General features: G+C 50.2%; 5 protein-coding genes across 5 annotated transcripts; 2 read left to right on the forward strand and 3 right to left on the reverse strand.

Annotated features, from left to right (window-relative positions):
- Positions 1-124: 124 nt before the first annotated feature.
- LTR84_009533 (uncharacterized protein) lies at positions 125-1,711 on the forward strand (the record flags this gene model as incomplete). Its single annotated transcript, XM_064853073.1, has 1 exon — positions 125-1,711. One exon carries the CDS (start codon positions 125-127, stop codon positions 1,709-1,711), a length of 1,587 nt encoding a protein of 528 aa, XP_064700836.1.
- A 343-nt stretch (positions 1,712-2,054) lies between these two features.
- LTR84_009534 (uncharacterized protein) lies at positions 2,055-3,809 on the reverse strand (the record flags this gene model as incomplete). Its single annotated transcript, XM_064853074.1, has 1 exon — positions 2,055-3,809. One exon carries the CDS (start codon positions 3,807-3,809, stop codon positions 2,055-2,057), a length of 1,755 nt encoding a protein of 584 aa, XP_064700837.1.
- Positions 3,810-4,228: 419 nt separating this feature from the next.
- Positions 4,229-6,349, forward strand: LTR84_009535 (uncharacterized protein; the record flags this gene model as incomplete). Its single annotated transcript, XM_064853075.1, has 1 exon — positions 4,229-6,349. One exon carries the CDS (start codon positions 4,229-4,231, stop codon positions 6,347-6,349), a length of 2,121 nt encoding a protein of 706 aa, XP_064700838.1.
- A 171-nt stretch (positions 6,350-6,520) lies between these two features.
- Positions 6,521-7,273, reverse strand: LTR84_009536 (uncharacterized protein; the record flags this gene model as incomplete). Its single annotated transcript, XM_064853076.1, has 1 exon — positions 6,521-7,273. The coding sequence occupies one exon, from the start codon at positions 7,271-7,273 to the stop codon at positions 6,521-6,523; it is 753 nt and encodes a 250-aa protein (XP_064700839.1).
- Positions 7,274-8,402: 1,129 nt separating this feature from the next.
- On the reverse strand, positions 8,403-8,804 carry LTR84_009537 (uncharacterized protein; the record flags this gene model as incomplete). The annotated part of the gene is given in 2 exon segments (XM_064853077.1): positions 8,403-8,780; positions 8,799-8,804. 2 exon segments carry the CDS (start codon positions 8,802-8,804, stop codon positions 8,403-8,405), a joined length of 384 nt encoding a protein of 127 aa, XP_064700840.1.
- Between the last annotated feature and the right edge of the window lie 3,310 nt (positions 8,805-12,114).

Here is a 12,114-nt window from a genome sequence, read left to right on the forward strand (position 1 = left end):
CAACCTTTGTCGGTTGATCAAATCAGTCCATTCCTTCAATTTCTTACAGTCATTTGTTTGAATCAAGTATTCTTTTCTTCTCACAGAAAGAATGCATTCGTCACTCATTTCTTCAGCCCTTTGGATGGGCTTAACCCTATTGACCACAACTAATGCTCAGCAAGCCGGAACAACCACAGTGACTGTCACTGATAGCCAACCCGCTCACTACGCTGGAATCTGGGGAGATTGGTTTCATGCGGGTGGTAAAAAGACCACAAAGACAACGACTACTCAGCCACCAAAGACGACGAAAACGACCAAGACTGCGAAGACGCGTATTTCAACTACGACCACGTCGGTTACAGCATCATCTACTCCCGTATCAACCTCCACTACAAGCGGCAATCCATCTATGTCAATTAGCAGTCTCACTAGCTCCTCATCGATGACCACCATTATAATCAATCCAACGGCACCAACTACTACCGTGGCTGCCACCACATCAACTACTTCTGGGGTTCCCGAGTCAACTTCCACATCGACCACTATCAAAACTTGGACAGGAACATGGACTTGGAGCGGCTCAAGGCGACCATCCGTCAGCACAACCACTAATAGCCCAGTTGATACCTCTTCAACATTGTCCACATCAACAGTATCTGTGAAGCCAAGTACGTCCACTAGCACGACAACATCTGTTGAAAAGAATCACGTCACTCCAAGTACTACTGCCAGCACTGGTACGACTAGTGTGTCGCCTCCAGCCACTTCAAGCACTACATCTGTCACCACAGCATCTACCTCACCAGTCGGGCCGCCTGATAGATGGGGTACAAGCTCCAAGTCTTGGGACAGAAGCAGACCTTGGAGTAGACGGTCAAGCTCAAGTACTTTCTACACGACCACTCCAGACGTCGAGTCTTCTACTTCCTCCTCCATTTCCTCTACCTCCTCCCCAACCACTACCCCAATTGATACCACGTCCACGGTAACCGATTCTGCGACCTCAACTTCGACTGGAACGGCTTCCACCACGGATACGAGCGGCACAGATTCTAGCACAAGCGCCACAAATACGACTAGAACCGGTGATGCTTACACTCCAACCACCACTTCGAGTGTTTCAAATACCTCTTCAACCAGCCAGAGTTCCATTTCTACCTCGTCAACCACCCAGAGCTCCATTTCTACCTCGTCAGCCAGCCAAAGCTCTGTTTCAACAATTTCAACTTCCTCTTGGTCAGGCACCTCCAGCGTCAGTTACAGCACTAGTACCACAACCTCAAATAATACCTCGCCCAGCACCTCTAGTGTTAGCTCTAGCACTGATTCTACAAGCTCAAGCGGCACCTCCACTGCCATTCCGACCATCACATCTGGCACCACTTCCAGTGCGTCTACATCCGGTTCAACCAGCTCATCTTCAAGCTCGACTTGCAGCTGCCCAGTTCCTTCTTGGAGCTGTCCAGCCGGAACTGACACCACTGTTACCGTAATTGATGTCACTTATTCGAGCTGCCCAACCGCGGGAGTCGCAACCTCTACCATCACATACACAGTGACCGCCTCGACCGTGACAGTTCCTGGTGAGACTGTTACACTGCCAGGATACACAATCACCGCCCCAACCACGGTCACGGCCACCAAGCCCGCCCGAACGACCACTAAAACCATTACTATCACTGTTCCTCCTCGGGGTCATTACCCTCACAGAGGATGGGGTTGGTAGATCATTGGTGGCCTTCCATTTGCATTGGATGGAACGAGTGCGTGGACAAGGGCGGCTTTTCGTAGCATGTGCAATGTGGCTAACACAATGGCAGATTCAAAATCTCGGGGTTTTGCTTATTTACTTTTCCTTGTTGGGTTACCAGGCGCACTTTCGGAGTTAGGCTTTTCTTTCCTCATGTTTGCAACTACCGTCTTCCAGGGTACGACGCAATTTTTGCATGACTAGGACATTCTCTCTACTACTAGGTCTTTTGCTTCTTTGCCTTTCTAGACTAAAATCCAATTTTCGTTCTGGCGAATCTTCTATGATCCGATTACACTCTTCATCATGGCTAATGTCTTCATAATTTAGACTGCTTGCCATTTCGTCTACTGCTCCAAACTTGTACCTCCTTGTCCTCAGCATAGTTTGGAGGAAAGTAGTGTGGTCCAAGTGTCTTCTTCACCACCTTCCCCGTACCACTCTTCGGCAACTCCTCAGTAATGATTCGCAATAATGTCGGTAATTTGTAGCCAGCCAGACGACTTCTCACATCCGCGCGAAGGTCATCCAGATCCAGTGATGTTGTACTCCGATTATTCTGGCGGTAGAATTCTTGGGCAATTGAATCGTTCCGTAGGGAGACGACAGCGCCGACTCGCTGGCCGAATTCATCGTCAGGGACGCCCACGACCATGGCTTCACCGAGGTATGGGAGCGCCAGTAGCTCTCTTTCTATGTCCAGTGCGGAGATCTTGTAACCTCCAGACTTAATGATGTCGACCGAGTCACGACCAACAATGAAGTAGAATTTGCCTTCTCGCCTCGCTACATCCCCGGAACGAAAATATCCATCCGCGTCGTGTGCATTGGCGGTTGCCTGAGGATCATGGATATATTTCGAGAACATGCTGAAAGACCGCACGAGCACTTCTCCCTGGTCGCCCTCTGAGAGCTTCATATCCACGCCTGTCGTCAATTCACCGACAGAGCCATCTGGAATTTGCACCGCAGGGTCCGCTGACATATTGAACACCACACCCAGTTCCGTGGAGCCATATCGCTGCACAATGCGCCTGCCATTCATCATTTTCGTCCAGAAGTCGCTGATCGGTTTCGGCAGTGCAGATGTTCCACAGAGACATGTTTGAAACGCACCGGCGGCGGCCTCATACCCTTGCTTCTCCTGAGGAGGAAGCTTAGTTATGTGCTCGAGATAGTACCGCATCATTCTCATGTAGATGGTAGGCACGCCGGTGAAATGAGTAAGGCCACCCTGCTTCCAGCGGTTCCACGTCCATTCCGGAGAGAAGCCACCAGACTTGAATTCGATGCACGCACCGGTTTGAATGAAGGGGAAGAAGGAGACCCATATGCCCGTTGCGTGGTGGACAGGCAGCAAGTGGAGGAGGACATCGGTGTCCTTGATGCCGATCTGCTGTGCAAAGCAGAGCGAGCTATCCGTCACAGCTGCTCTTTTGAGCACGGCTCCTTTTGGGGGCCCGGTTGTTCCTGACGTGAAAATGACGATTCCGGGCCCATTTGGGTCGTGATACCGGTTTGAGGAGATCTTGATGTCGTTGAGTACTATCAGTGGCTCTTCTTCGTATGACTTAATGGGAACTAAAACGAATTCTGGATTGGTGGTGCGTTGGATTTCCTTAGTGAGTGCTTCACCCATCGCGAGGGCAGGGGTCGCCGTCACTACCGCGACCGACCTGGCTTTATTGACGTAGTACGTCGCCTCCTTGACAGGCTGAGCGCTGCTGAACGGACTGGCAGCCGCCCCCAAGGCCAGGATAGCCAGGACGCCAACCGCAAACTCATATCCACCGGGAGCGAGAATGCTGATGTATACCTCCCGCCCTCGCTGCAGGTCATCAAGCGTCTGCTGTTTGAGTGACCGTCTCAAGACACGTCGGAGTCTGAGAATGTCGACCACCAGTTCAGCCGCCGTCTTCTCGACACCAGCATTGAGGTCGCGTATGGCTGGCCTAGGATGGGGGCGATGTGCCAAGCTCAATAGCCGGGTGAACAATGGGTCTGCAGGGAGGATGTGGTCGCCAGCATGGCTAGGCACAAAATCTGTCCTGTCGAAGGTGGTCTGATCCGTCATTGTTTTGATTCTTCTACGTCTGGTTTTCTGGATTTACCATCGGCTTCGCTGCTTTGGGGCAGCAGTGCGACCTCGTTATCTAGTGTACACTATCCCATATTGATGACATCCATCAGAATAGGGAGTTTCCGTACAGCCAATCACGGCGATATTGAGGTGAGGGCCTCGGCAGTGAGTTTATCGCCGCGGATGCTCCATCTCAGTGCGGGGGGATGTGTTTGTGGATGGAGCGTGCTCCGTCGCCGTGCGCTATTTACATCTGACTTGAGGCTTTGGACCTAGGTAAAGTTGCTGAGATACCGGGATTGATTTAAAACCGGCCCACAGGTTCTGTACCACATCTGTGCAATACACTCCTCCCTTTTCACACCTATGAAGCTTCACGACCCGACTCTTGGAATACTTCGAGTTCGACAACTATGACTGATTTCACTGATAAGTTAAGGCCTGCTGATCCGCAGGGACCAGATATTCTCGCTCAGGAGAGATCTGGTTCCAACGTCAACAATGACCAGTTGGCAAAGCATCTCCTTTCGAGGAATGGCTTTCTTGATCGCCAGAAAAAGATTCTATCTGTCTTGGAGCCCATTCCGATTTTCTGCAAGAAGAACCAGCTGAACATGGCAAGACCAGATCGATATCATCTTTCTCTTGCTCGTAGTAAAATGCTGAGAAGGCTCTCGCTGAAGCACAATTGGGCGATCGAAGACTACCAGATTGCCGAATATCTAATGGACGAGATGAGTCCATATGCCTTACAAACTGTCATGTTCATGACATCTCTTCGAGAGCAATGCAACGATGAGCAAAAGGCTTACTGGTTGACGAAAGCAGAGAACTGGGAGATCATCGGCTGCTACGGCCAGACTGAACTGGGCCATGGCAGTAATGTCAAGGGCATCGAATGTGAAGCTAGGTGGGATCCGAAGACGAAGGAATTCATTATCCACAGCCCAACTATCACCGCTAGTAAGTGGTGGAACGGTGCGCTGGGCAGGACCGCAAACCACGCCATTGTCGTCGCACAGTTACTACTTCCAGATGGAAATACTGGCAAGTACAAGTCTTATGGCCCTCATCAATGGGTTGTACAGATCAGAGATATGAAGACGAACAAGCCATTGCAGGGTATCGTCATCGGCGACATTGGACCCAAGTATGGTTATCCCGGCATGGACAACGGCTACATGTTGTTCGAGCATTTCCGCGTACCTCATTCTGCTCTCTTGTCAAAGTACTCGGGTGTAAATTCGGACACAGGGGCCTACATCCGACCCGAAAATCCTGCCGTGGTGTACGGTTCTATGACCTACGTACGAGCTCAAATCATTATGCACGCACGTTTGATCCTGGCAAGAGCAGTCACTGTTGCAGTGCGGTACCTCTCAATCCGAAGACAGTTCGCCGACAGAGATGCAAAAGGTCCGGGTGCTCCAGAACAAGCAGTCCTCAATTATCCGACAGTGCAAGTTCGCATTTTGCCTTTGTTGGCCACAACCTTTGCTCTTCATTATACGGGCGAGGCGATGTACAAGTTGTACTACGGCACGCGACAAGCAATCGAGCAGAGTGGCGACTTTTCGAGGTTGGCTGAAATGCACGCTGCGTCATCTGGGCTGAAGTCTCTGTGCACCACCCTTGCTGCTGATGGTATTGAGACCTGTCGCCGAGCAATGGGTGGTCATGGTTTTGGCGGGGGGAGTGGAATGATTGCCCTCAATAATGAATACCTCTCCAAGCCAACCGTGGAAGGTGACAATTGGATGATCACCCAGCAAACCGCAGCATATCTCATCAAGCGAATGACCGAGGTGGTTAAGAACCATGATCTGAAGCCAAGTGACTCTGTCGACGTACAGCTTCAAGCTTTCATCCAATCTCAACAGAAGCAACAAAACTTCAGCCTCGATGACGACTTTGCTCTTGTCCAAGCATTCCGACATCGCGCATCATACTTGACATACCAAGTATATGAAGCTAGGATTGTACAGAAGCTGCCATGGACTGACCTCATGTTGCACCTCCACCGCTTGAGCCGAGCTTACTCTGAGAGCCTTCTTGTGTCGAATTTCTACAATGCCATCTTTGAAGCCAAGCTCGACCCTCCAGTCGACTCGGCCACTGTCGACGTCCTCAAGAACCTGTACAGACTCTTTGCAATCTTCACATTGGACATCTCAGCCTCAGAGTTCCTACTCTCCAAGGCCCTACATGCAGATCAGCTGCAAGATCTGACTCCTCGAGTACTGAAGCTGATGAAAGCCATTCGACCACATGCCGTTCGATTGGTGGATGCGTGGTCGGTACCAGACTATGTCCTTGAAAGCGCTTTGGGCAGTTACGACGGAGATGTGTACAATCGATTGTTCCACAAAGCCCACAGGGAGAACCCACTTAACCTGCAGACATTCAATCCTGACTGGAAGAGCGAGGAGATCGTCATGGGTGAAGGTGAGGAGACTGCGAGAAGGCGACTGGAAGCTTTGGCGCTGGGTGTTACTGGGCATGAGCAGATGAAGAGTCCGAGATCGAAGCTGTAGGTACTTAGGATAGAACAGCGATTTGAGACAATCGATGATTTTTTCCAAGGCTCAGATCTCACTGGAAAACATTCGAATAGATATAAATGAAAGCGAAAAGCCATTTCTAGGAGTTGTATTCATCACGAGAGGAGAACCTCCATACATTCATTTACGCATGTACAATAGTATTCAGATTTTAGCCTTCGGTTCCGTCCCAACTCTCTTACGGTGAACGTAGCTGATGGCCTTGAACTTATCCAGGGCCTCTCCCCAGAGCTCTGATCTCAACAGTCCATAAACACCCATACTGGCACGAGGAGCGATCGTCTTGGCAAACTCGATGGCCCGTTCTCTCATACGCTCTGGCTCCACGATCTCATCTACAATGCCATCCTTGAGCGCCTCCGTCGACGTCCACTTGTGCGCCTCGAGCAGCATTTTCCTTGCGATCTGAGGATGCAACTTCAAGCGCGGCAGAGCGCCAATTCCGTCAAAGTGCAGTCCTAGATTCACGGGTGGCATACTGATGAAACCACGCTTGCTGTTCATGATCCGGTAGTCGCACGACAAACTGAAGGGGCATGCTCCTCCAAAGGTATGGCCTGTGATGAGAGCGATAGTTGGGTAGGGATAGTCCACCAGCGTCGCGAGTAGAGGGTAGAATCCATCAGCATTTGCGTAGACGTTGGTGTCGGACTCGTCCAGCTCCAAGCCAGTGCACCAAAATTTATCTGAGAAGCTCGAGATGATGACGGCACCTGGGGAGTCTGGTTTCATCAGCTTGACTTCGATGTAGCGCAGGGCCGCGATGATGCTCTGTGCGAAGGCGACGTTTAGTCGGTTCTCTGCCGGCTTGTTCAGCACTATTACGTGGACTCCTGGTGCTGAGGCAGGAGATTCGATTATCAGATTGGGAAAGTTGGGTGCTGTTGAGTTCCCCATCTTTGGATTCTAGTGTGGGATCTGAGGGTGCAGGTGTTGTGTTGGTGGTATGATATGATCCGTTTGCTCAAGTTGAAGTGTATACGGCTACTGTAAGGCATTCTGCGTTGAGAGATAACGAAGGAGCTTTTGCGGTGTTTTACAAGAAGTCTGGTTCTCGGCATCCGGCATCTCGAGTTGACCTCGGGCCCTGCCAGCCTTGCCATATACCGAATGTTGAATGGTTCGGCGATTTTGTGGTATGCGGGGAACAGTTGAAGCATAAAGCATTAAGGTAGCAGGGTTGTTTGGGGTGACTTTCAGAACCCCGCACGTCAAATTGGCCTCGGCAATCTGAGGTGCATCGGGTTCGCAATAACATTATTCCTGCCGCTGGAGCTAGTTCGAACTTGTGATAGCGCGTCCTTGGCCTGATGACCTCCCGAAGGAAGCAGGGGTCCGTTTTTGTTGTATGGGATGCCCCTTTGGTCAGTCTCAACGACACTTGAACCAGACAATATCACATATACACAACGCTGAATGAAGAACTAAGCTCAATATCTTCGTATGTATATGAGCATTTTCATGTCTGCTAGGTTTACAATTCATCTTGTTCCCAAAACTTCCAGCTCTCAAAAATTTTGGCCTTCATCATCTCCTAGCTCAAAACCTTCACGCATATGCAAGCCCGGCGCCTACAGGTGCTGTCACTAGCCTCCTGCATGAAGCGGACTCAATTGACAAGGAAAAGAATCATCATAGCGCCTTGAGGTCCCTCCGCCTGAACGACTCCTCTCGACAACACTTGCAAAAGGACACCTTCTCCAGGTTACCAGGAGCGTCCCCAGGGTTCAGCGACATTTTCGATGGAAGCCCTCGTAACCAATAACAAGATAGATTTCGCCATGTTCTGTGCAATACAATCAACATTCGACGGTCTTATAATTTAGCCTTGCACCTTCCTGAGTTCAAGCTTCCCAGAAAGGTCACCACAAACTCTGCTACCTGGTGTAGTATCCATTCGAATAGGCGCCGGGATAAGACCCTGAACTTGTATATGTCGATGAGCTCAGTGAAGCTGTGGTTGGCTGTACATAAGCATCACCTGAGTGAATTCTTCAGTATGAGTACCTTCTTCGTCAGCATGAAACTAACCATTAGTGGGACCAGCATAGTTTAGACTCCCATATGTCCTGGCGGAGTATGGGTCGGCGCCCAGACTTCCAGACATAGGAGCGCTCATAGGCACAGACCCTCCTCGAGGAGCCGTCATATCGGCCCTGATCGATGGTCGCCTACTCGTCAGTAGTGCAATCGTTGCCTCAAGTTCTCGGGCGTCACGCTGTGCCTTTTCGATCAAGCCGCTGAACCTCGCACCTTCCCGGCTCCATCGTTTGATGTTATCCCTTTCTTTCTGCAGTCGCCTCTGTTTGACTTTGATCTCCTGGCAGAGCTTACAGTCATCAGGAGACATTGTCACATTCTCCGTGTCAACCAGTTTGGCACCACAAACTTCACCAATCCGCGGCTGTCGCTGACAACGAACCTTCATATTGCCCCATTTCCAATCTCCGCATCGATAATCGGTCCTCGCGAAGTAGCACATCTTTGCCACTTCAACTCAAACAGCCCAGCTGATACCACCAAGCTTCTGGTTGGTGGACTCTCCAGTCTTTGGAGACCTTCAACTGGCCGATAATTGTGTCAGTCAAACATCCTCTCAATCTCGACAAGAGCTCCGTAATGTGAGACACACGGGTTTGTTCGATATGGATTGCTCACGAATATGATGGTACAACCCGAATTTGCACCTACGAGGTCGATTGTGACTCACAGAAGATAATGGTTGTCCTTTAATGGTCCGAGGTCAATGTCTTCCCAATCTACGTTCTGTGAATAGGCGCTCGATGCCCTTGGCTGGTGAAACTTTGTTCTGTTTTTGATTTCAGAAAGACTTGGAACGAAACATACCTTTTCAATCCTCCTCAGAGGTACATGAGATTGACCACCACTACTCATGGACAAAATCAACCAACCAAACCATGATGTACTAGCATCATTGCCACCTCTAATCCTCTGCAACCTTAGGCCTTCGCCCCAACCTTTATTGGGTACAAGCTCCTATACCATTGCCAATGTTTCAATTCAGGCTGATCCTAGTGATACGGTCAACGATGGCCACTACCATGCAGGATGCTATCCGGCCTCTGTTTGCTGTCACGGTGGCGAATGACAGAGAGCGGAGCCCATCTCTTCCACGACAGGCACGAGACCGACAGCTTCCCTGGATCTACCTTATTGTCTCAATGTCACCTGCTTGATCCATTTGTTTAAGCATGATGTTCTTGAGTGGATAATTAAGCGAGTGTCTCCATACTTTGCCGTTGCTCACAGAGTTGAAGACTAAAGCATGGACGATATGTGTCAAACCACGAATGGATGGGGATATCCGAGGAAGTGGGACTCACTCCATCATTGCCATGTTTAATGATGCTACCAAGGATAGATGGTACCGGTCAGAAGCCGCCCGCACGGACCTGCAGCTCGCAATATGCTAGTCGAAGGTTGCATAATGATTGCATTACAAGTTGGGCAGTCGTGCAGGTTGATAGACTGTTTGCAACGACTGAAAACGTTCATCCGAGGGTTGGTACTTGACACTGACGGCCTGGGTACGGTCAGTGTTTCGAGGGCCACGTAGGCCGCGATTGAGGCTCAAACAATAGAAGCAACCGGCCGCGACTCTTGCCATGTCTCAGAAGCTGTGGACACATGGAAACTATTCAGTCGACTACCTCAGATCGAACTTTACAATGTGTGAGCCCTCCGAACATGATAGAGAGGGGGGAAACGACAGGCAACAGAACACTTTGACTAGTATGTCAGCCATGGTTAAAGGCTACGCCTTTGCATGGGAGTAGGCGACGCCTGGTATTTTCGCCACAAATGAGTCTTCATCAGCACGTAAGATCATCTCAGTTGAAGACGTGGCCAAATGAAAATCTTCCACGAGCGAATGACTCGGTGGTCAGTTCCAACACATGGTGTCAGCCTTCCCGCTTAAACCCCCAGAAGCATTACGAAAACTTCCTCAAAGGGCGAGAGTCGAAACTTGCACTACGCCAACTCAACTGGTTGGTGGCCGGTCTGCGTCATTCACTGACCGTCTCCCACGGCCTTGACAACCATCCGCCAGCACATTGCTGCAGAACCGCATCTTGACTTCCAGCAATCTTTGAACAAAAGAGCTTTGATCATCCTCGGACAATGCAACCCGCTCCCACATCGATTCGGGGTGACTATCCTGCAGTTTCAGCTGAGGTGTACTCGCGTCATTGGTGGACAGAAATGTCAATCAAAGGTATTGCCAACACCTTCATGCTTCATGTACTGTTCAGGGAAGTGCAACGCATTGTTAGGGTGGAGGTCGCTAGCAGCCAACATGGGTGTGAAAAGTTTATCATCTTACCTTGTCGAAACTTCGGCCAACATGGCGTGGTCCAGACAATCCGCAGACCAAAAACAGTACTGTGTAAAGGTGATCTTGGCACTGATCCTTGACAGCAGTTTGCCTTCCAGACACGATGAACCAAGTCGTTCAGATTTTTGGAGACTTGGAATACCAGGGAGGCCCACCTACGAAGCTGTCTCGGGACAACCTTGGCCCATATGCTTGCGCCTACTGGACACTACGATAAGATGTCCGGTAGCTTTCCCCCCTCGATGTTGATCGAGAACCGTTTCCACCGGTACCAGTGGCACGCTTCCAGCCCAGGCCTAGAGACCGTCAATCCTGTAGCACTATTTGACCTGTATTCTCATTGAAACGGTCACAGACACGGCATCCTTCTGGGACATGCGAGGCCGAAACATTGTGCTTGACAGGTCTTCACATCTTTAAACATGATAGTCCCCGAGAAGGCTGTTTTGGAACAGCCCTCGGCTACAAGCTCAGAATTTGCTCCGAACTATTTCTTTGGCAGCTTTCGTGGCCATTGATGGGGTTAGAAGCTCCACCCATTCCGAGACACCCAGCACAACTCTTGCCTTGTCCACTTTATGACCCACTAGGTCATTGACCAGCCAATACTCTCTGATCGCGCGTTGCAGAGGGAACGGAAGCTAGAGAGGGATGACAGATCTTTGAAGCTTTGCACCTACAGAAATCTGCCACATCACACAAGGCGAATACCTCGGGCCGGTCCAGTGCGTGGATAGTGTAAGTATCTCTTCGTTATCCGAGTATCCATTTTCAGGGATACCGTTGCAAATCTGTTGTCCTTTGCACCTTGCCGATCATCAGGCGAGGCTCTGCGGTAAAGCATGATCCGCCCCATGATTAGAAAGGATGGATGGGCTGTCTCTGCCACACATTGATGGACAGTGGTTGGACTTGAAACATCGACTGAAATTTTCAACCTCGGATCCACGTTCACCCGTGACCTCTTCAGCTGAGTAGGGTGTTTGACAATGCCAACATGGGAGGAACACTTGAAGACCACGCTAGGACGCGATCCTGCCCGCAGTGGAACTCTATTCTCCCGTTGAGTGCGCCTCGATCTCAGCGTGGGGGATTCCGAGGGGCACCTGAGCCACCAAATTATCTGATAAGTCCCCCTCATGTTATACGAATTCCCAGCTTTCATGATAAAACGCTTTGACAGTGTGAGATGTTGTATCATACCTTCTTCTATGATGATTAGATTTCCACTGTCGATCGATACATACTGCGAGTAGAGATCTGCACAACTGCGGGACACTCGAAGCAGCTAAATGTTTATTGAATATTGACCAACGAACCATCCGGGAGTTCCTTCATCCTACACGCCAGATATATCTGCTTGGAGATTGATGGTAAGGAT

This window comes from Exophiala bonariae, assembly GCF_035927105.1.
Source record: "Exophiala bonariae strain CCFEE 5792 chromosome Unknown scaffold_39, whole genome shotgun sequence".
Lineage (NCBI taxonomy): Eukaryota > Fungi > Ascomycota > Eurotiomycetes > Chaetothyriales > Herpotrichiellaceae > Exophiala > Exophiala bonariae.